The sequence below is a fragment of the Dendrobates tinctorius genome, unplaced genomic scaffold (genome assembly GCF_039654945.1).
Source record: "Dendrobates tinctorius isolate UK_male_01 unplaced genomic scaffold, ASM3965494v1 ptg000041l, whole genome shotgun sequence".
NCBI classification, from domain to species: domain Eukaryota; kingdom Metazoa; phylum Chordata; class Amphibia; order Anura; family Dendrobatidae; genus Dendrobates; species Dendrobates tinctorius.
In genome coordinates, this window is record NW_027361709.1 from 2,673,237 (window position 1) to 2,698,846 (window position 25,610).

The window sequence follows — 25,610 nt, forward strand, 5'->3', positions numbered from 1 at the left end:
CCACATCACATGACCGGCAACCCGGAACTAACCGCTGTTGCCTGGTCACAGACGCAGGAGCGAGGAGTCCAGGATCCTGGCTGCGCAAGCGCACAGGTCCACCCATAACAATATTCAGCAGATCCAATGTGAGGGGGAGAGGATTCAACGGCGCATGCGCTAATGAGCCAATAGGAGTGTGAATGCGCACGCGCTATCCACAGCATGTTGCCATGGACACGCAACGCAGACACATAACCATGTCACCAGAAGCACACGCGCACTTCCTAAACCCAGACACATGGGTAAAAATGTCTATATAAATAAATGTAAATAGAGAGGGGAGGGGGAATAAATTGGCACCATATCATAATCACAAAAAATATATATGGCTGAATGATAAGATATCCACAATTATATAGGCCAAAATTGTGTAAATTAACAATTAACATAGTACAATGACCACAATATGGGTAAAAAATACCCCAAGATTATATATAGCATATTCTCAAAAAAAGAAAAGAAAAGAAGAGGAGAAAAATAAATAAATAATGGTAATAATAATAAATAAAAATAAAAAAGGAATAATACAAAATAATAATAATAATAATAATAATAATAATAAAAATAATAATAAATAAATATAAATAAATAAAAATACATATAAAAATAAATAAAAGTAAATATAAATAAAAATAAATATAATTATAAGAAAAATAAATAAAAATAATAATAAAAATATGAAAATAAAAAAAAAAAAATATTAAACAAAAATAAATAAAATAGGATAATATTAGTATTATAATAAATACAACATATATAGAAGAAATAGTATATGGAATAAAATCCCCATCTTCATTTCACTTTCCATTCCAGATATTTATATAGACAAAATATTAGCATGTCAATCCATGAATCCTCATAGTGAAGAATCCCACTCAATCGACTCACAAAAACAAGAAATCTAGAAAGAATGTAAAAAGGTTAAAATTATTAAAAATAATAAAAAGAACAGATTCAGAGAAAGAAAGCAGTTCACGACTTATAATTATAAAAAAGGAGCAAAGCTCAGATTCTCATTTAATCCTAGGGGCGATACTGTATTAAGGTTCCGGATCCATTTTGCTTCTAACCTAGCCAAGGGAGTACTAATTTTTCCGCCCCTAATATTGGGTTTTATCATATCAATGCCAATTATTCGTAAAAGGTCTGCATTACAATTATGATGCATCTTGAAGTGTTTCGGAATAGTTTTTAACATATCCAAATCCTCTATTCCTTTTGCAGCAGTAATCCCCAAAACATGTTCCCGAACTCTTACTTTTAACTGTCTTGTTGTCAGTCCGACATATATTAGGGAACATGGACAGGTAGCATAATATACTACCGCTTTTGATGTACATGTTATTGTGTGTGTAATTTTCTATGTCTTAGACCCGTCTGAATTGGAGAAGGTATTAGCCCGATCGACATTTGGACATGCCACACATCTGCCGCATGGTTTACATCCCCAAGGTGGTTTTGATATTGATAAAAATGTCGACTGGACTGGATCAGAGACATAATGGCTTTTGACCAATTTATCTCCCAAATTTGCTGATCTTCTATATGTCATACTAGGTTCTAAACCAATGTATTTGGATAATATAGCATCAGTATGTAATATAGGCCAAGCTTTCCTTAAACAATTCACCATGGCATCTGTCTGACCGTGATATTGGGTAATAAACCTCACTGTTTTCTCTGTTTTTAATGATTTAGCCGAATAAAGTGCTTCATGGCGTGAGGTATTTTTGGCCCTATTAAAAGCCCTTTTAATGGATCTATTGCTATACCCACGTTGTAAAAATCTGAGTTTAAGATCCTCCGCCTGTTACCTAAAATCTTCTTCGCTGGAACAAATCCTACGCAACCGTAAAAATTGGCCGATAGGAATCGATCTTATTAAAGCTGGGGGATGTGCCGAAGTTGCATGGAGATATGAATTCACTGCGGTGGACTTGCGAAATAAATCAGTCTGCACACAATTTTCTTTATCTCTTCGAACACTAACATCCAAAAAATCAATTACATCTTTGTTGACTTGGTAGGTAAGATGTATATTAAGAGAGTTAGAATTTAAATTGGATATAAATTCCTTGAGTGTGTCTGTTGATCCTTGCCAAATCAAAAAAATGTCGTCAATGTACCGCGCCCAAAAAAGAACGCGATCTACTGACGACAATTGGTCCGATAGAAAGAGGTCCCTCTCCCACAGCCCCAGGAATAAATTAGCATATGCTGGTGCAAAAGATGCACCCATAGCTGTACCCTGGAGCTGCAGGTAGAAGGACCCCTTAAAAAGAAAAAAATTGTGTGACAGTGTGAAGGACAATAATTCTTCTATAAATCGATTCATGGACATAGACATTGTCATAGACATCAGTCTTCAGCTGCATAGTCCAATCGAAGATATCCAGGAACATTCCCTGTGCCCATGTCTTGGAAATTGACATTCACTCTTTTTGGAAGTTGCTCCTCTTCAGTATTCAGCCAGAACTATAGGTTCAGAGACTCCCTCTTCCTCATTTCCCAGCACGCACTGTACCTGACACTGTCCAAACACTCGCCTGCCCCGAACTGAAAGTTCACCTCTATTTTCTGCCATTATCAAGCCGGGCAGAGTAAGAAGCCTCCCCGACCTCCTGTAATCAATCTTCTGGTCTCCTCTACATCTTGTCAATTCAAATCAGTCTCTGGCAACAAACAGCAGGAGACATACCAAGTGTGGACAAGACGTAGGAGTTTGGTTTAGGGGAAAAACAACATTATTGCTAAATAGTGATTCGCATGAACACCACAGAAAGAGGAAAAAACCTCCAAAAAATTGGTTACAGACCAGACAGGCCCAAATGCATCTGCACTAATCCAGGTTGCAGCGGACCCAAGTAAAAATGGCAGCTGCACAGGTGCATAAATACCGAATGAAACAGCCAGCCTACAATGAGGGATTGGCCGTGTGGTACACCAGTGCAGAAAAAATAATCCGCATGTGGCAAATAGTGATTCGCAGATGAACGATTCAGCACTATATCCAATGAAAACAGATTGTCTGTATTATAGCAGTTATATTCTTGCACATAGGGGCAGTATTATAGTAGGTATATTCTTGAACATAGGAGCAGTATTATAGTAGATATATTCTTGTACATAGGGGGCAGTATTATAGTAGTTATAGTCTTGTACATAGGGGCAGTATTATAGTAGTTATAGTCTTGTACATAGGGGCAGTATTATAGTAGGTATATTCTTGTACATAGGGGGCAGTATTATAGTAGTTATATTATTGTACATAGGGAGCAGTATTATAGTAGTTATATTCTTGTACATAGGGGGCAGTATTATAGTAGTTATATTCTTGTACATAGGGGGCAGTATTATAGTAGTTATATTCCTGTACATAGGGGCAGTATTATAGTAGTTATATTCTTGTACATAGGGGGCAGTATTATAGTAGTTATATTCTTGTACATAGGGGGCAGTATTATAGTAGTTATATTCCTGTACATAGGAGCAGTATTATAGTAGTTATATTCTTGTACATAGGAGCAGTATTATAGTAGATATATTCTTGTACATAGGGGGCAGTATTATAGTAGTTATAGTCTTGTACATAGGGGGCAGTATTATAGTAGTTATATTCTTGTACATAGGGGGCAGTATTATAGTAGTTATATTCTTGTACATAGGGGCAGTATTATAGTAGTTATAGTCTTGTACATAGGGGGCAGTATTATAGTAGCTATATTCTTGTACATAGGGGGCAGTATTATAGTAGTTATATTCTTGAACATAGGGGCAGTATTATAGTAGTTATATTCTTGTACATAGGGGGCAGTATTATAGTAGTTATAGTCTTGTACATAGGGGGCAGTATTATAGTAGTTATATTCTTGTACATAGGGGGCAGTATTATAGTAGTTATATTCTTGTACATAGGGGCAGTATTATAGTAGTTATAGTCTTGTACATAGGGGGCAGTATTATAGTAGCTATATTCTTGTACATAGGGGGCAGTATTATAGTAGTTATATTCTTGTACATAGGGACAGTATTATAGTAGTTATATTCTTGTACATAGGGGGCAGTATTATAGTAGTTATAGTCTTGTACATAGGGGCAGTATTATAGTAGTAATTTGTCTCTGCATTATTCTGATTGTACAAGATAACAATTTACCTGAGAAAACATTTTAGAAATGCAAGAAAGAAAATATATGCTCCATGCTCACAAGTGTGACCGTGCTGCCATGTTATCACAGAGATGACGCTCAGTCCATCACCCCTTTCTCACAGACCCTGTTATTCGTTAGTGAAATGTAGTATAACAGTAGCTAGTGTTAGTATTCCTGGCAGTGAGATACCGGGGCAAGGACTGATATGGACAGTAAATCATTAATTGCTTTAGTTTGTGGGGTGGAGAGTGATCTGGGGAGTGTAACGGCAGAGGCGGAAGGCATGAATGACCACAGCACAATACCGTCTCCTCAGGAATTAATTCTCAAAAGATTTTATAGTTCAGCTTCCAACAAACACAGAGAAAAGGCACTGACCTTTATGGTGTCGTCTTTCCACCGAGGAAAGGTCAAGCCAAGAACATGGCAGATAAGACACAGGGACGTGCGGGGTCAGGTCTTCTAGGGACAAGATGGGAGTCATGAAAATATCTGAGTTTATTCATTTGAGTTCAATTTGTGGTTTTGGTGATTTTTCTGTATAATTATGGTCGCCCAGCGCTAGGAGACTAAACACGGGAACTAAAAGGCCTCAAAAAAAAAAAAAAAAAAAAAAAAAAAGGGACACTAAGGGTGTGTGCACACGCTGCGGATTCTGCTGTGGATCCGCAGCGGACTTGGCCCTGCGGATCCGCAGCAGAATTAGCTGCGGTGTACATTACCTTTATGTGCTATGGAAAATGGAAACCGCAGTGCAGACGGTGCGGAATTTTCCACATGTTTTTTGCTGCGGTTTCCAATCCGCAGAAAGAATTCACATGTTATTCTTTTCTGCGGATTCCGCTTCGGTTTGCCGTCGCCTCCATTGTGGAGATGATAAACCGCAGGGCAAAACCGCAGGCTAATCCGCAGGTAAACCGCATGTCTTTTGACCTGCGGATTTTGCAAAATCCGCGCGGAAAAATCCGCAGACCATTCTGCAGTGTGTGCACATAGCCTAAGACTTCACAGACGGCAGTGTACACACCTGTAATATGAAACGGATAGAAGTGAAGGGGCCTCATACTGATGAGAGAAAAGGGAGCCGCGACCTGCCACCATCCGAGTACGGGGCCTCGAAAATCTCCCCCAACACACACTGCCAAGGGACAGACGGAGCGGGCATGTTCTATCAACACAGCCTGATCCTTTTGTTCCTGCAGAAGATAAGCTTCCACCAGTCTGGAGACGACAGGAGTCTGGCAGCAACTTCATTCTTATCCCTAATTGAAAGTACATGCATGCTTGGCCAAACTGAGCGTGCACGAACCTGGGGTGGAAGTCAGGATTTTAGGATTTTTCCCATCACTATAATGGGAAAAATATAAAAGTTACACAATAAATTGTGACTGGGAGAATTCAAGGAGCTAAAAAAGGGAAAATAAAATAATTTTGTTTCCGTTCAGCCAAAATACAATGAGATAATTTCCAACCTCCATAAGGCTAAGTTCACACTGGGCGTTTTTTTAATGCTAATTTTCAGCTTCTTTTCACAGCACCAGCAAAGTCTATGAGATTTCCGAAATCTCATGTACATACTGTTGATTTTTGTCATCAGTATTTTGGGCTTTACATTTTTTTTTGGACATAAAGCATTTCACTTCCTTCAGCGTTTTTCACCAATTGACTTGAATGGGTGGTGTGTGTGTGTGTGTGTGTACGCACCAAAAACGCAGGTATCAGATTTTGTTGCGGTTTTTGTGCCAAAACCTGATTCTATGGAATAGGGCTTTTTTTTTCCAAAACTAATCAAAAACGACAAGAAAAAAACAAGGAAACCATGCTTTTTTTCTGCAGCTTCTTTCCTGCCAAGAGATCAGGTTTATGCCGCAAGATAAAAAAAAAAAAAAAAAAACTGCTGAAAAAACCGGCAAGTGTGAACTTACCATAAGAAAAGAAAGTTTTGACAACCCATTGGTGTTTTTTTTAAAAGTGGTTGTCAGACTTAACAAGACCCCAATTCAGCTCCGTGGATTATTTGGTCCTCACCTATTAACACCTGTTCAAAGTAAAGAAAGGCTCCACTCATCAGCGCGGTATGAAGCGCCTGATCAGTAACACCTGTGTGTTTCGGGAGACGTTTACTTTAAGGCTGTGTGCCCACGTAGCGTTTTTTAAGCGTTTTTCGGGGTCAAACCGCATCAAAAACGCTTAAAAGAAGCATCCCATTCATTTAAATGCATTTTGGCCTTTTTGTGCCAAAGGAAGCATTTTTTACCGCTAAGGAAACGCTTAGGGATAAAAAACGCAGCATGTTCATTAATTTCCGCTTAGGTCCGCGTTTTGGGCTATTTCCTATAGTCCAAAAGACGCGCGCAAAAAAAAAATGCGCAAAAATCAAGGCAAAAACGCACGGAAAAAAACGCGCGTTTTCTGGGAAGAAGAACCCGTTTTCTGAGCGTTTAAAAACGTTACGTGGGCACATAGCCTAAAAAGAATCAATGAATCAGGATTTGTATTGTAAATACACAGCCAGCTGCCATGACACCCTGATTATGACACATTGTGTAATATGAATTTATGAGGCATAAATCAAGGCAAGTGAGCGGGGACAAAGCAGAAGCCTGGTCTGAGGCTACAAAGAACTAACAGCGGCGGCCGAGTGTTCAGTGTATACAGAGATGGCGTCACTTTGGTTCCCTGTCTACTTGTGTCACCCCACTGGAGCTGGAGCTCCCCCTCCTGGTCACCAAGTGCACAGCTGCTTCAGGCAAAAAAAGTGACAGATGGGGTACAGATGTAACGGGAATCTGGTGGGGAGAAAATAATTAAGAACTAAAGCCTGAAAGGTCTTTTATACATTTGCAGCAGGTTTTCTACTATTGCTTCTAAGTTAGATTGGACGGTATTTGGCACTAAACTTAAAAGGATTTTCTGAGTTATTTTTTGTAAAACCAAAATTAGCAAGTACAGGCCGTGTTTAAAATAATAAAGTGTGGCATACCCACCTGCATTTATCACTATGGACTCGGTGTGGGCTGCTCCGGTGGGCTGTGCTCGGCCCAGAAGTGATGAAGACTCATTCTTCAGTCATCTGACCTGAGACCCGTGATCGGTTGCAGCGGTTAGGAGACATCTTTGGATGGGTCTCTGATAAGATAATCCCATTAGAAAATTTGGAGAATGATATGTGAACACTGCTGACACCTTTTTCCATAATTTTGTTTAGGCCACATTTTTGCCAAAGCACTGGATGGTCAAAAAAAGGAATTACCAGAGATAATAACTGAATCATCCACGTATAACATTGGGAAAAAAACTGCAGCAGGTCAGAAAACATATGATTTCATTTGTGTGCCACTACATCTCAGTCTGATGGTGGCAACCCAGAAACCAGATAAAAAGAATTCTAGCTATGAACTCGCTCTACGCCCGGGTGGCGAGCATTTTTATTGGTATATGGTCTCCCATCCTGGTATGCATGGTCCCCTCACCCCCCCACCAATCCTGGTATGCATAGCACCCTATTCCTCATCCTGGTATGCATGGTCCCCTCACCCCCCAATCCTGGTATGCATGGCCCGCCTCACCACCCAATCCTGATATGCATGGTCCCCTCACCCCCCCACCAATCCTGGTATGCATAGCACCCTATTCTTCATCCTGGTATACATGGCCCCCTCACCCCCCAATCCTGATATGCATGGTCCCCTCACCCCCCTTTCGTGGTATGCGTGGTCCCCCTCACCACTAATAAACTACACACATACAAAAAAAAAAAAGTATTTATACACACCCTTCTTTCCTGTGCTCCAGCGCTGTCACGTTCTGCTGGAGGCCGGGGCAGGAGTGCGGCTGCAAATGTGTCTTCAGTAAAATGGCGCTATGCGCATGCGCGATTCCGGCCACACTACTGCCCCGGTCTCTGGCCGAAGATAAGCGCCGCGGCAATGCTCCTCCCGGTCAGGTACAGTGGGGCAAAAAAGTATTTAGTCAGTCAGCAATAGTGCAAGTTCCACCACTTAAAAAGATGAGAGGCGTCTGTAATTTACATCATAGGTAGACCTCAACTATGGGAGACAAACTGAGAAAAAAAAATCCAGAAAATCACATTGTCTGTTTTTTTTTCATTTTATTTGCATATTATGGTGGAAAATAAGTATTTGGTCAGAAACAAGCAATCAAGATTTCTGGCTCTCACAGACCTGTAACTTCTTCTTTAAGAGTCTCCTCTTTCCTCCACTCATTACCTGTAGTAATGGCACCTGTTTAAACTTGTTATCAGTATAAAAAGACACCTGTGCACACCCTCAAACAGTCTGACTCCAAACTCCACTATGGTGAAGACCAAAGAGCTGTCAAAGGACACCAGAAACAAAATTGTAGCCCTGCACCAGGCTGGGAAGACTGAATCTGCAATAGCCAACCAGCTTGGAGTGAAGAAATCAACTGTGGGAGCAATAATTAGAAAATGGAAGACATACAAGACCACTGATAATCTCCCTCGATCTGGTGCTCCACGCAAAATCCCACCCCGTGGGGTCAGAATGATCACAAGAACGGTGAGCAAAAAACCCAGAACCACGCGGGGGGACCTAGTGAATGAACTGCAGAGAGCTGGGACCAATGTAACAAGGCCTACCATAAGTAACACACTACGCCACCATGGACTCAGATCCTGCAGTGCCAGACGTGTCCCACTGCTTAAGCCTGTACATGTCCGGGCCCATCTGAAGTTTGCTAGAGAGCATTTGGATGATCCAGAGGAGTTTTGGGAGAATGTCCTATGGTCTGATGAAACCAAACTGGAACTGTTTGGTAGAAACACAACTTGTCGTGTTTGGAGGAAAAAGAATACTGAGTTGCATCCATCAAACACCATACCTACTGTAAAGCATGGTGGTGGAAACATCATGCTTTGGGGCTGTTTCTCTGCAAAGGGGCCAGGACGACTGATCCGGGTACATGAAAGAATGAATGGGGCCATGTATCGTGAGATTTTGAGTGCAAACCTCCTTCCATCAGCAAGGGCATTGATGATGAAACGTGGCTGGGTCTTTCAACATGACAATGATCCAAAGCACACCGCCAGGGCAACGAAGGAGTGGCTTCGTAAGAAGCATTTCAAGGTCCTGGAGTGGCCTAGCCAGTCTCCAGATCTCAACCCTATAGAAAACCTTTGGAGGGAGTTGAAAGTCTGTGTTGCCAAGCGAAAAGCCAAAAACATCACTGCTCTAGAGGAGATCTGCATGGAGGAATGGGCCAACATACCAACAACAGTGTGTGGCAACCTTGTGAAGACTTACAGAAAACGTTGGACCTCTGTCATTGCCAACAAAGGATATATCACAAAGTATTGAGATGAAATTTTGTTTCTGACCAAATACTTATTTTCCACCATAACATGCAAATAAAATGAAAAAAAAACCCAGACAATGTGATTTTCTGGATTTTTTTCTCAGTTTGTCTCCCATAGTTGAGGTCTACCTATGATGTAAATTACAGACGCCTCTCATCTTTTTAAGTGGTGGAACTTGCACTATTGCTGACTGACTAAATACTTTTTTGCCCCACTGTAAGTATGGCGCCGGAAATAGCGGTATGCAGTGTGTACGCGTACCGCCATCTCCGACGCCATACACACTCTTCACCGCTGGCTGCCTCATTCTGTCTGGAGCCAGACTACGCAGGCGCGTCGCGCTTGCACACTCTATAAAGGCTTCGGACAGAGTGACGCTTACAGCATTATATTATAGATTATATTAATCAGAGCTACACAGTTTTCCAATTGGATAGACTTGTGCATGTTTTCCAAGAATTCATCATATATAGTTTTTCATATGGAAAACAAACACGACTGGGCCAGAAATGCAAACTAACCCAAACAACGATGGTATTAGAAGTGAAAGAGGAATTATGTTACTATTAATTCTCCACCCCACAGTCACCAGATAAAAGGCTTTAGATTATAACTCTAACATTACATAACAGGGAAATTCATTCAGGGCTTCAGTATCATGTATCAGCGCTGCCTAAAGTTTACTTTAACACACAAAGAAAATGCATCTGAGACCGGCACCAGATATCGGTTACCATCTGGAGAACAGCAATGCTTCTATGGGTGCGAAATCCCAAAATGCTTAGCAACTTACTCTGCCAAGATGTAAAAGATTGTGTAACCAAGAGCAATTCTGAGAAGATCACACAACTTACATCAATCCATTGCTTACAATACCGCCCCTTACACAAAAAAATAACTAGAATGCTATGTGCACACAGTGTGGATTCTGCTGCGGATCCGCCGCAGAACTGCAGGTGATGTACAGTACCATTATAGCCTATGGGAAATGGAAACCGCAGTGCAGACGGTGCGGAATTTTCCGCGCGGTTTTTGCTGCGGTTTCAAATCCGCAGAAACAATTGACATGTCATTCTTTTCTGCGGATTCCGCTGCGGTTTGCCATCTCCTCCATTGTGGAGCTGATAAACCGCAGGTCTTTTGACCTTCGGATTTTGCAAAATCCGCGTGGAAAAATCCGCAGATCAATCCGCAGCGTGTGCACATAGCCGAATACTTGCTCCTATGTATAAGAATATAACTACTATAATACTGCCCCTATGTACAAGAATATAACTACTATAATACTGCTCCCCTATGTACAAGAATATAACTACTATAATACTGCTCCCTATGTACATGAATATAACTACTATAATACTGCTCCCCTATGTACAAGAATATAACTACTATAATACTGCTCCCCTATGTACAAGAATATAACTACTATAATACTGCCCCCCTATGTACAAGAATATAACTACTATAATACTGCCCCCCTATGTACAAGAATATAACTACTATAATACTGCTCCCTATGTACAAGAATATAACTACTATAATACTGCCCCCCTATGTACAAGAATATAACTACTATAATACTGCCCCCCTATGTACAAGAATATAACTACTGTAATACTGCCCCTATGTACAAGAATATAACTACTGTAATACTGCCCCTATGTACAAGAATATAACTACTGTAATACTGCCCCTATGTACAAGAATATAACTAATGTAATACTGCCCCCTATGTATAAGAATATAACTACTGTAATACTGCCCCCTATGTATAAGAATATAACTACTGTAATACTGCCCCCTATGTATAAGAATATAACTACTATAATACTGCCCCCTATGTATAAGAATATAACTACTGTAATACTGCCCCTATGTACAAGAATATAACTACTGTAATACTGCCCCCTATGTATAAGAATATAACTACTGTAATACTGCCCCCTATGTATAAGAATATAACTACTGTAATACTGCCCCTATGTACAAGAATATAACTACTGTAATACTGCCCCCTATGTATAAGAATATAACTACTGTAATACTGCCCCCTATGTATAAGAATATAACTACTGTAATACTGCCCCCTATGTATAAGAATATAACTACTGTAATACTGCCCCCTATGTATAAGAATATAACTACTATAATACTGCCCCTATGTACAAGAATATAACTACTGTAATACTGCCCCTATGTACAAGAATATAACTACTGTAATACTGCTCCTATGTACAAGAATATAACTACTATAATACTGCTCCCCTATGTACAAGAATATAACTACTATAATACTGCTCCCTATGTACATGAATATAACTACTATAATACTGCTCCCCTATGTACAAGAATATAACTACTATAATACTGCTCCCCTATGTACAAGAATATAACTACTATAATACTGCCCCCCTATGTACAAGAATATAACTACTATAATACTGCCCCCCTATGTACAAGAATATAACTACTATAATACTGCTCCCTATGTACAAGAATATAACTACTATAATACTGCCCCCCTATGTACAAGAATATAACTACTATAATACTGCCCCCCTATGTACAAGAATATAACTACTGTAATACTGCCCCTATGTACAAGAATATAACTACTGTAATACTGCCCCTATGTACAAGAATATAACTACTGTAATACTGCCCCTATGTACAAGAATATAACTAATGTAATACTGCCCCCTATGTATAAGAATATAACTACTGTAATACTGCCCCCTATGTATAAGAATATAACTACTGTAATACTGCCCCCTATGTATAAGAATATAACTACTATAATACTGCCCCCTATGTATAAGAATATAACTACTGTAATACTGCCCCTATGTACAAGAATATAACTACTGTAATACTGCCCCCTATGTATAAGAATATAACTACTGTAATACTGCCCCCTATGTATAAGAATATAACTACTGTAATACTGCCCCTATGTACAAGAATATAACTACTGTAATACTGCCCCCTATGTATAAGAATATAACTACTGTAATACTGCCCCCTATGTATAAGAATATAACTACTGTAATACTGCCCCCTATGTATAAGAATATAACTACTATAATACTGCCCCTATGTACAAGAATATAACTACTGTAATACTGCCCCTATGTACAAGAATATAACTACTGTAATACTGCTCCTATGTACAAGAATATAACTACTATAATACTGCTCCCTATGTACAAGAATATAACTACTATAATACTGCCCCCTATGTACAAGAATATAACTACTATAATACTGCCCCCCTATGTATAAGAACTACTATAATACTGCCCCCCTATGTACAAGAATATAACTACTATAATACTGCTCCCTATGTACAAGAATATAACTACTATAATACTGCCCCCCTATGTACAAGAATATAACTACTATAATACTGCCCCCCTATGTACAAGAATATAACTACTGTAATACTGCCCCTATGTACAAGAATATAACTACTGTAATACTGCCCCTATGTACAAGAATATAACTACTGTAATACTGCCCCTATGTACAAGAATATAACTAATGTAATACTGCCCCCTATGTATAAGAATATAACTACTGTAATACTGCCCCCTATGTATAAGAATATAACTACTGTAATACTGCCCCCTATGTATAAGAATATAACTACTATAATACTGCCCCCTATGTATAAGAATATAACTACTGTAATACTGCCCCTATGTACAAGAATATAACTACTGTAATACTGCCCCCTATGTATAAGAATATAACTACTGTAATACTGCCCCCTATGTATAGGAATATAACTACTGTAATACTGCCCCTATGTACAAGAATATAACTACTGTAATACTGCCCCCTATGTATAAGAATATAACTACTGTAATACTGCCCCCTATGTATAAGAATATAACTACTGTAATACTGCCCCCTATGTATAAGAATATAACTACTATAATACTGCCCCTATGTACAAGAATATAACTACTGTAATACTGCTCCTATGTACAAGAATATAACTACTATAATACTGCTCCCTATGTACAATAATATAACTACTATAATACTGCCCCCTATGTACAAGAATATAACTAATATAATACTGCTCCTATGTACAAGAATATAACTACTATAATACTGCCCCAATGTACAAGAATATAACTACTATAATACTGCCCCCTATGTACCAGAATATAACTACTATAATACTGCCCCCTATGTACAAAAAAATAACTACTATAATATGACTTTTATGTATAACAATACAATTGTAAATTAGAAAAAATATTAATACAATTATAGAATAGTCTCAGGTGTCTGGTGGATTTATCCCATGTGATGAGTGACAATTCGCCTTTCTTATATTCGGCTTTCATCACTGCCCTTGAAATGTTTATCACCTGTAGAGCGGTGACCTGGGAATTAGGACTTTGTCACCTCTTTCTGCTCCAGAGATCCTGGGAATATGTGAGGATAATGAGCTCCCGGGTGAACATGTAACTTCCAGTTTTAGCATCAAAGCTCAGAGGCAAAGCTGGATACAATGGATAGGAGACACATTCTGCTCAGTCACCTCCTCTTGGAGGTAAAAAATTAAAAATAGAATGTGTTAAGTGGCCTCTGCCATAATTTGGATCACCAAGTCATCAGAATAGAACCCCAAAAAAAAAAAAAAAACAACAACACAGGAACACAGACATTTATGCATTACAAACTTAACTTTTTGAATTTCACGAGACCATATAAAGCTATACTTTCCTACAGTGATGATAGTCTATCCTGAAGGGTTCCAAAACCTAGAACACCCAGCCTGTGAATACAAGTGCTGGGAGAAGAGCAGAGCTGTGTGTCTGATATAGATGCAGAGGGGGGAGGAATGTAATGACACACAGCTCTGCTCTCCCACAATGTCCATGCTGTGAGATTAGAGCTGCATTAAGGCCCTTTTACATTTAGCGATGCACCAGCGATCCAACCAGCGATCCGACCCGGTCAGGATCGCTGGTGCATCGCTAAATGATCGCTAGTGAGCTTTCATACAGAAAGATCTCACAGCGATGCAGCAGCGACGCAGCGCACGATACTTACCATTCACACACAGCGATCCTGCGTCCTCCCGCCCGCGTCCAGCGTCGCTCGTCGTCACAGCAGGAAGTCTCAGCAGGAAGCGCCCGACGAGAAATGGAGCCGGACATTCTCGCGCGATCAGCGATGGACAGCGGGGGAGCCGGTCGCTGGTAAGTATCACACATAGCGATATCGCTAGCAATATCGCTATAACGTCACAAAACCAGTGACGTTTTAGCGATATTGCTAGCGATATCGCTTAGTGTAAAACCCCCTTTATTCTCAGATAGATAACAAGGATAGATGCAGAGCTGCTATGTAGTCACACAACTCTGCTCTCATCCCCTGCACTTGCAACCACAGTAGTGAGATCTGTGTGACCTGGTTACATACGTACATCATTCTTACTGTATCAAAGCTGGACCTAGGCTTTCCTGAAGGGGCTTTTTTTTGTCAGTACCAAGCCTAAAGAATATGGAACATTAAACCTAGACCCTTTGTTAGATAAATTCAGAACCAAGGATAACCCATGGTCCAAACTCCCGCTATCAGTTATAGGTCGAGAAAATCTTATCAAGTTGATCCTTATGCCACAATTGTTATGCTCCTTGTTGGTTTCCTCCCCACATATTTCGTAAAGTACAGACCATGTTCAGGTAATTAACATGGCGTAATCAGTATTGTCAAATAAAACTACAAACTCTAAAATATAATAAGGCTGAGGATGGTCTGGCCACTTCTGATCCATGGCTACATTTTATTGCATCCCAATAACACCTCCATAGATGGGGAAGTAGAGATGACATGGGCCAATCAGATGCACCTATATTACAGAATATGAAATGGGCCTCACCTCTGGATCTTCTGGAGTCTGGGATTTCTCCCCAAGGGAATCCTCTTACTCTCACATTGGGGTCAGTATTTAAAGTGTGAGATAGTACCGATAAGCTTTTTTTTTTTCTAAGGGATTCACCAAATACACACCACTATGGCATAATCTCAATATGGGTAAAGTATCAAAGTTAAATGTTTTTTCTGATTGAGAGCAAAAAGGGATCTGGTCGACAGAACAACCATTTACAAACTCTGCCCTTAAAACTTTAAGGGTATGTGCACATGCTGCGGAATGCTCTGCGGATTTTGTAAAATCCACAGGTAAATCTGCAGGTCAAAAGACCTGCGGATTAGCCTGCGGTTTTGCCCTGCGGTTTTTCATCTCCACAATCGAGGAGATGGCAAACCGCAGCGGAATCCGCAGAAAGAATTGACATGTCAATTCTTTCTGCGGTTTTGAAACCGCGGAAAATTCTGCAGCGTCTGCACAGTGGGTTTTTTTCTCCCATAGGGTATAAAGGTACTGTACAACGCAGCAGAAACTGCTGCGGATCTGCAGCGGCGAAATACGCTGTGGATCCGCAGCAGAATCCGCAGCGTGTGCACACACCCTAACAGCTCCAAGATGAATTCAATTTATTGCTTACCAATACCTACGAATCCGACATTCTCCATCAGCTCAATTGGGTCTGATGGATCTTAGCAAACATCATCCCCTAAGATACTATTGCTTCTACAGGTCATACAAAGGGTTTAATTTTTACCATATACAGTGAGTACGGAAAGTATTCAGACCCCTTTAAATTTTTCACTCTTTGCTTCATTGCAGCCATTTGGTAAATTCAAAAAAGTTAATTTTTTTTCTCACTAATGTACACTCTGCACCCCAACTTCACTGAAAAAAAAAAAATAAAAAATAATAATTTAGAAATTTTTGCAAATTAAAATAGAAAAACTGATATATCCCATGGTAGTATTCAGCCCCTTTGCTCAGACACTCATTTAAGTCCCATGCTGTCCATTTCCTTGTGATCCTCCTTGAGATGGTTCTACTCCTTCATTGGAGTCCAGCTGTGTTTCATTAAACTGATGGGATTTGGGGCCGCTATGCATTGCATTATTACACTTGGGGCTTTTTCAGGTTTATCTATCAATTGGGACCAGTCTGTGTTGTTGCCTCTGGTTGTGGTGGCTCCCCTGACACTAGACCCTGGGATCCCCTTACGGGTGGTTCATGAGTTTAAATATCTGTGTATTGTGATCTCGGCTAAGATAGAAGACTATGAGCGGCTCAACTTAACTCCTCTGCTGGGAAAGGTTTCAACAGAAGATTGGAGCCTGGAAGAGGCTGCTGCTGTAGGTCGCCGGTAGAGTCAATTTGGTTAAAATGATACTCATGCCTCAACTTCTCTACATATTGCACAATGCTCCAGTGTGTTTGGCACAGAGTAAATTTTATAGGATCAATACCTTATTTAGGTATTTGATTTGGAAAGCTGGTTGGGCACACATCAAATTAGAAAAATTGCAGAGATCAAAGGATGAGGGGGGGGGGGTTGGCGGTTCCTAACCCTTGGATTTATTATATAGCGTCCCAATGTCAGCATATGGTGGGCTGGGGATAATATAGCCAAAGAACATCAGCGGGGATAATCACTGAATACATATTGGGGAAGGGCCCATTGTTAGCTAGCTTGGAAGCGGGTAGATTCAGATTAAATCCAAGGAGATTTCCAACCATAGTTATGATGGGGAAAATGTGGCAGAAGCTTAAACAGTGGAGGGGTGTTACGGAATATACACACTATGTGTCGATTTGGTTTGACCCTAGGATGGTGGAGCTCATGAGATTGTGGGGATTTGGTCAGTGGAGGCTTATTGGCATTTGGTTCGTGTCTCAGCTGTTTGATGGTGGTGTTCTTAAGACATTTGAAATGCTTAGGAAAGTTTCCTTTAAGCCAAAACATGTTTATCCAGTATCTGCAGTTGAGACATGCCCTAAAGAAGCAGAATGAAGTGTCGCGGGTGGTCCTGCAGTCAGATTATTTGTTGAACCTTATAGGTCCTGATAGATGTACAAGAGGATTTATTACTTTAATGTATAGGGGCCTGTTGGAAAAATTTTTACTGAGACACCCGTTAATGTTGAAGGAAAAATGGACGGCAGACTTGGGTTCCTTTTTGGAATCTCAATGGGAGTCCATATTACAATATATTCCTAAGGTCTCTTTGAGTGAGGCTAAGAGGGTGTCGCAGTTATATTTGGTGCATAGAGTATACAGGACACCGTTATGGATGAGGAAGGCGGGACCGAGAAGAGACTCAAAATGTCCCAAGTTGTTCTGAGGAAGGAGCGGACCTTATGCACATGATGTGCTCATGTTCTCGCCTGCAGCCCTTTTGGGTGAAGGTGCTTAACTTGATTCAAGAAGTGATGGGGGTAGATATTGGGATGTGTGGATGATATTGCTGCGGATGAATGTGTGAAATTGGCTATTGCAAGATTGTTGTATGCTGCCAGGAAGATTATCGCGATGCATTGGTTGGATGAAAGACCACCAGTCAAAATAAAGTTAATTTTATTGTTCTCATGTAAAGGAACATATATATATATATATATATATCTCAAGAGAGGGCAACATACAAAGTTTGAAAATGTTTGGGGCAGATGGATGGACTATCCAGGTGTGGCGTCTGTGGAGTTATTGCAGGCTAGGCTGGGTCCAGTTTAGGAGAGAAATTCATATTTATAAAGTTGTGCATCTGAAAAGCTATGTTTCAGTTTACTAAGAGGTGATGTATTAGCTGAAGCATAAAGGATATTGGGATGGGATTGGTGAGAAGGGAGGGGGTAGGGGGGTGGGTTATTGAGTCAAGGGGCTAGTTATGTTGAAAAAGGAAAATGTATTAATCAGCTTTTTACATTACATTTTGTATCTGTCTGGAGTTTGTCAGACTGTATTACAATATGGTTATCCGTTGTAATAAAAAATATTTGATTAAAAAAAACTGATGGGACTTGATTTTTAAAAGGCGCACACCTGTCTATATAAGACCTCACAGCTCGCAGTGCATGTCAGACCAAATGAGAACCATGAGGTCAAAGGAACTGGCCAAGGAGCTCAGAGACAATTGTGGCAAGGCGCCGATCTGGCCAAGGTTACAAAAGAATTTCTGCAGTACTCAAGGTTCCTAAGAGCACAGTGGCCTTCATAATCCTTAAACGGAAGAAGTTTGGGAGCACCAGAAGTCTTCCTAGACCTGGCCGTCCAGCCAAACTGAGTGTTACAGAACCCCCCCAGCACCCCGAATAGGAGATGCATGTATGATAGATGCAATGTGAGATGCATGCCCTTAATGCAACAACCGACCGGCTGCGACCCCTGGGCAAAGGTAAACGAGATATCCCACTTCTGACCTTCCCCCACCTTGGTAAATCACACGGCTATTGTAATGTATGTCTGGCGTCTTAATTGGAGCCTGTTATCTACTGGCCCGACACATATTGATTGTCCTGCCCTCTGTATGTATATACATTCTGAGACCGGTGAGTAAAATGCTGTCACACTGGAAATACGTGGAGAAGCAGCGATCTTTTATATGTTCCCATGTTACAAAGCCTTTCGAGCCAGCGTCCTTCATTCAGAAGTGAGGAAAAGCAGAGTGGACCTCCTGAGAAACAGGGTGGTAATGTAAAGAGGTATTACAGAACAGAAGACCCCGTTACACTGAGCAATCGTAGAAGAAGAGCCTTGGTGAGAGAGGTAAAGAAGAACCCCAAGATCACTGTGGCTGAGCTCCACAGATGCAGTAGTGAGATGGGAGAAAGTTCCAGAAAGTCATGAAAAATAAGATTCTCTGATCCGATGAGATGAAGATAGACCTTTTTGTTGAGAAGTGTGGAGAAACCAGGCACTGCTCATCACCTACCCAATACAATCCCAACAGTGAAACATGGTGATGGCAGCATCATGCTATGGGGGTGTTTTTCAGCTGTAGGGACAGGACGACTGGTTGCAACTGAAGGAAATATGAATGTGGCCAAGTACAGAGGTATCCTGGATGAAAACCTCTTCCAGAGTGCTCTGGACCTCAGACTTGGCCGAAGGCTCACCTTCCAACAAGACAATGACCCTAAGCACACAGCTAAAACAACGAAGGAGTGGCTTCAGAACAACACTGTGACCATTCCTGACTGGCCCAACCAGAGCCCTGACCTAAACCCAACTGAGCATCCCTGGAGAGACCTGAAAATGGCTGTCCACCAACGTTCACCATCCAACCTGACGGAACTGTAGAGGATCTGCAAGTAAGAATGGCAGAGGATCCCCAAATCCAGGTGTGAAAAACTCTTTGCATCATACCCAAAAAGACTCATGGCTGTACTAGCTCAAAAGGTGCGTCTACTCAATACTGAGCAAAGGGGCTGAATACTTATGACCATGTGAGATTTCATTTTTTCCTATTTTAATAAACTTACAAAAAAATTCTACATTTCTATTTTTTTTTCAGTCAAGATGGGGTGCAGAGTGTACATTAAAGAGAAAAAAAAAATGAACTTTTTTTTAATTTACCAAACGGCTGCAATGAAACAAAGAGGGAAAATTTAAAGGGGTCTGAATACTTTCCGTACCCAATGTAGAAAGCTAAATGGGAGGCAGATGTAGGTCTTATATCGATGGAGCAATGGAGATTCTTGAAACTGTTTCCAAATTATCTACGTGCAAGGCTCAAATACTCTCAACTATATGTCATTCAGAGTATACAAAACGCCAAGCTTTTACCACAAGATAGGATACTGCCATGAGGCAAAATGCCCCAGGTATGGGATTGATGAGCCACATTTGATTCATATGATGTGGGAATGTAGACAGATATTACCTCATTCAAAAATGGGCCTCTCCTTGATAAACCCTTTCTATGGAGTGAAATAGTTAACAGATCTATAACTATACACACACACACTGATAAAAAAAAAATAAAGGCAACACTGAAATACCACATCCTAGATATCTCGGAATGAAATATTCCAGTGGCAAATCTTTATTGCTTACATAGTGGTATGCGTTGACAACAATAAACATGAAAATGATCAATGGAAATCAAAATTAATATCTCATGGAGGTCTGGATTTGGAATGATACTCAAAATCAAATTACAGGCTGATCCAATTTGAGTGGAAATGCCTCAAGACAATGAAATGATGCTTAGTAGCGTATGTGGCCTCCATGTGCCTGTATGACCTCCCTACAACACCTGGGCATGGTCTTGATGAGGTGGCAGATGTTCTCCTGAGGGATCTCCTCCCAGACCTGGACTAAAAACAGTCAACTCCTCGACAGTCTGTGGTGCATTAGTGGACGGAACGAGACATGATGTCCCAGATGTGCTTGATTGGATTCAGCTCTGGGGAACGAGGTGGTCACTCCATAGCATCAATGCCTTCATAATGCAGGAATTGCTGACACACCTTAGCCACATTAGGCCTAGCATTGTCATTTATCATAAGTAACCCAGGGTCCACTGCACCTGCATATGGTCTCACAATGGGTCTGAGGATCTCATCCCGGTACCTAATGGAAGTCAGCGTACCTTTGGCTAGCACATGGAGAGCTGTGTGGTCCTTCAAACAAATGCATCCACACACCATATCTGACCCACTGCCAATCCTGTGTGAACCTGCTCTCATCTGTGAAGAGCACAAGGCACCAATATAAAATATGCCAATTTTGGTGCTCTCTAGCAATTGCCAATCACCCTGCATGGTTTCAGGCTGAAAGCACAACACCCACTTATAGACATCGGGCCCTCATGGAGTCTGTTTCTGACAGTTTGAGAAGACACATGGATGTTAGTGGAACGCTTGAGGTCTTTTTGCACAGCTCTGGCACTGCTCCTCCTTGCACAAAGGAGGCAGCGGTCATGCCGTTGCCCTCCTAGTCTACTGGTATCTGTTCCATGCACTGGACAATGTGCTGACAGATACAAATGCCCTTCTTGCCACAGCTCACATTGATGTGCCATCCTGGATGAGCTACACCACCTGAGCAACTTCTGTGGGTTATAGACATTGCCTCATGCTACTGTAAAAAAATGAAACAATTTTCAGCTCACCCAGAGATGTAATTCCACACACAAGAAGGAGCACGGCGTCGTCACTGCTGCACAGTGTCCAAAGCAATAGGAAGAACAGAAGTGGAGCCAACTCACTCAGAGGGCTCATTTAAAACCCAAACTTTTATTGGGTTATCCTTTAAAAATTGAAGATTACAAATGGACATCTTAGATGACACAGCAATTACAGGGGGTGGCATGTAATAAGGCCATACGCGTTTCGAGCAACACCGCTCTTGAACACTGGTTGCCCACAAATCTTCTAATTAGAGATAACATAGTAAATATTCTATTTCTTAATTGCCAAGTCCTCTTCCCCACCGCCTTCTCCATCTGTCTACAAATTTTATGTTATGTTATTCTAGAACTGCTCTGAAAATGGTCCTCTCTGGAATGTTGGGACTTAAGGTACTGTCACACTAAGAGATATCGCTAGCAATATCGCAATAACTAGTGACGTTAGAGCGATATTGCTAGCGATATCGCTGTGTGTAATACTTACCTACAACCCGCTCCCCCGCTGGTTATCGCTGATCGCGCGAGAACAGGCTGGACTGTTTCTCGTCGTCAGCTTCCTGCTGTGACGACGAGCGACGCGTGGAGCCGGGCGGGAGGACGCAGGATCGCCTGGTGTGACAGGTAAGTAGCGACCCCCGTCCCCAGCGATGTCGCTGGTGAGATCTGCCTGTGTGGCAGCTCACTAGCGACCACTTAGCGATGTACCAGCGATCCTGACCGCGTCATATCGCTGGTCGGGATCGCTGGTACATCGCTAAGTGTGACAGTACCTTTAGGTTTTAAGACGAGATAGCAAATTGAAGTGGACTTTGTATTTACTTTATAAATTACATAATTCCATAGTATGTTATTTTAAGATGAAAAGTTTGTATTTGGAGCTTTTCATTAAAAAAAAAAAAACACCCCTAAATAATATACTCTGCTAATGTCCCCAAGTTATAGTGGAAATTTGCATATAAAATGCACAAACCATTAACTCTGCAATGAAAATGAGAAATAAAAAATTAGTTTGAATCATTCTAAAGTGGCTGAAGATTTTATTCAGACAGTTTGTCATGTAAAAAAAAAAAAAGCCATGAAAGGTCTTTTTAAACGATAAGAAACCCTCCAAAAACAAGTTGTCCAAAAGATATTACCCTCTAAAGTGACAGAGCTTGATTACACCTATAATCCTTTCAGATGTGAGAAGTTTCACTTACACATGCTACACAAAGGAAAAGAGCCATCAGCCAAGACTTTGTGAAATCACTTAAGACTGGGTCAGGTCAGAGGGAGATTACCGAGAAATTTTAAACCAGTCAGTTAATTACCAAAGAAGCAGCAAGAACTGAGGAGTTATACAGATATGGCACCATGTCTGTACTAGCTGGTCACAGCGAGAAATATTGACAGAAGAGCATTGATGGGGTGGTGAGCTGGATAAAACTTCAGAGAAGACAAAGACACCCCCCCGCCCTTCATGATTATCCAAGTATGCAAGAAGCTGAGCCTTCGCTGTGGTTTTATGATATGCGGTCCCTATGAGTGGTCACCGAGATCCTACATTTGCTAAGAAATCAATGGAGCCAATGTTGTCTAAAGCTACATCCGTGTGAACGCACCGTTAGCGTACCGTTACACTTAGCGATGCACCAGTAATCCTGACAACGATATGGATCACTGGTGCATCGCTAAGTGGTCGCTAGTGAGCTGCCACACAGGCAGATCTCACCAGCGACATCGCAGGGGTCGCTACTTACCTGTTAGACACGGTGATCCTGACGTCCTCCCGCCCGCCTCCACGCCTCGCTCGTTGGCGCCACAGGAAGCGCCCAACGAGAAATGGTCCAGGAGCTTATCGCGCGACCAACGATGAGCAGCGGGGGAGCCGGTCGGAGGTAAGTATCACATGCAGCGATATCACTAGCAATATCGCTGCAACGTTATATATGGTATATAGTTTTTTCAACTTACTCTGCTTGTCCCCTTATGTTGTAAGGTCAAGAAACTTTTCAAAGTGCTTTATGATCCATGTAGTGCTGGACATGTGTTTATTTGACCACAACATTTTATTGGGTCCTGGTGTCTCAATTTAGTGTGATTGATTAACGAGAAGAGAGAGGCCAAAAAAAAAAAAAAAAAAGTTCTAAGTCTTATCCTCCTATATATTCAGACATAGCTTGGGGATAGCATTTATGCAGGGGGCATTTATGCACACTTTATCCAAGTACAGTTTATCAAAGTACTGGCACTTATAACATGGCAGTTAGACAGGGCAGGAGACAGGTAAGACATTTATATACATCTACTCCCTGTACATTTGGAGTACAACAAATATATACCATATGCATTTGTGTAATTTTAATCCTGGCCGCTGCATTCACACACATCCACCGCCTTGGCATTAACTCTCTACACTCCATCCACATTGGCCCCTCGCTTCTTTCCTCTCCTATGTATAGCACTCATGCTCTTTTCACATTGTTAAATTGCACAGATCCAGTCAGTCCCACCATTCAACATCAGAGACGCTCTCACAAATCACTTAACCATCTGCTCACTCTTTCTATCCTCCTTCTCCTAGTCGCAGGAGACATTGCTCCCAACCCTGGTCCCCCATGTTATAGAAAGTCAAACCCCCCGACTGCTACACTTAGAAACCCCTCTAATCTTATTAATGTTCCCTGCATGCCATCTGTCTCTCTTAATTGTGCACTTTGGAATTCTCGCTCAGTGTGTAACAAACTCTCCTTCATTCATGACTTTTTCCTTTCTAATTCTCTTAACCTCCTGGCTCTTACTGAAACCTGGATCCAGCAGTCAGACACTACCGCTGCTGCTGCTCTTTCATACGGGGGGCTTCACTTCTCTCATACCCCAAGATCAGACAGTAGAGCTGGTGGAGGCGTTGGTCTGCTCCTATCACCAAAATGTACCTTTCAGGTTATCCCTCAAGTACCCTCACTTGTCTTCCCTTCTTTTGAGGACCATGCCGTCAGACTCTACACCCCCTTCTCCATGCGAGTGGCGGTGGTGTATCGTCCTCCCGGCCCCTCCCATCAGTTCCTGGATCATTTTGCCACTTGGCTTCCACATTTTCTCTCCTGTGACATCCCTACCCTCATCATGGGAGATTTCAACATCCCCATTGCTCTTCCCCTCTCACCATCTGCTACTCACCTTTTATCTCTAACCTCCTCATTTGGCCTTTCGCAGCTTACTAATTCTCTAACGCATGAAGACGGAAACTCCCTCGACTTGGTCTTCTCTCGGCTTTGTGCAGTGGATGATTTTGCAAACTCCCCTCTCTGACCACAATCTTCTTTCATTCTCTATCAAGAACTGCCAGGCTGCTCAGGTCACCCCCACTGTCCAGACTTATAGAAACATACAGGCCATTAACACCCAGAAACTTCTGAAGAACTTGCAGTCTTCATTGGCCCCTATCTCCTCCCTCTCATGTCCTGATTCTGCATTGAAGCATTACAATGAAACACTTCAAAGTGCCCTGGATGAATTTGCACCCCCTATAAATAGAACACCACAACGCAGACGGCGACAACCCTGGCACACGGTGCAAACACGTTTCCTGCAGCGGTGCTCCAGGTGCGCCGAACGTCTGTGGAGAAAATCCAATCTACCCGAAGATTTCATCCATTTTAAGTTTATGCTTAGAACATACAACACTGCCCTTCACCTCTCAAAACAAACCTATTTCAACACCCTCATCACCTCACTGTCTAATAACCCGAAACGTCTCTTTGACACTTTTCATTCTCTACTCAATCCAAGAGTACAGGCCCCAACCACGGAGCTCCGAGCTGACGATCTGGCCAATTACTTCAAAGAAAAAATTGACCAGATCCGACAGGAAATTATCTCCCAATCACCTCATACCATGCACTGTCCTCCCTCCCCCACTGCATCTAACTCACTGATTTTGAACCAGTCACAGAAGAAGTAAGCAGGCTCCTTGCATCTTCTCGCCCAACTACTTGCACCAGTGACCCATTTCCGTCACAGCTCCTCCAGTCCCTTTCCCCTGCTGTCACCCCTCACCTAACTAAAATATTTAACCTCTCTCTC

The 25,610-nt window shown here is 41.4% G+C and overlaps 1 protein-coding gene across 1 annotated transcript in view; it reads right to left on the reverse strand.

Moving 5' to 3' along the window:
- Positions 1–810: 810 nt before the first annotated feature.
- The window catches only part of LSM3 (LSM3 homolog, U6 small nuclear RNA and mRNA degradation associated), a 31,014-nt gene continuing 6,214 nt past the window's right edge, over positions 811–25,610 (reverse strand). Inside the window, exon 4 of the mRNA XM_073575007.1 lies at positions 811–943. Coding sequence (XP_073431108.1) covers positions 899–943 — 45 coding nt within the window. The 3' untranslated portion in view covers positions 811–898. The remainder of the gene's footprint in view (positions 944–25,610) is intronic.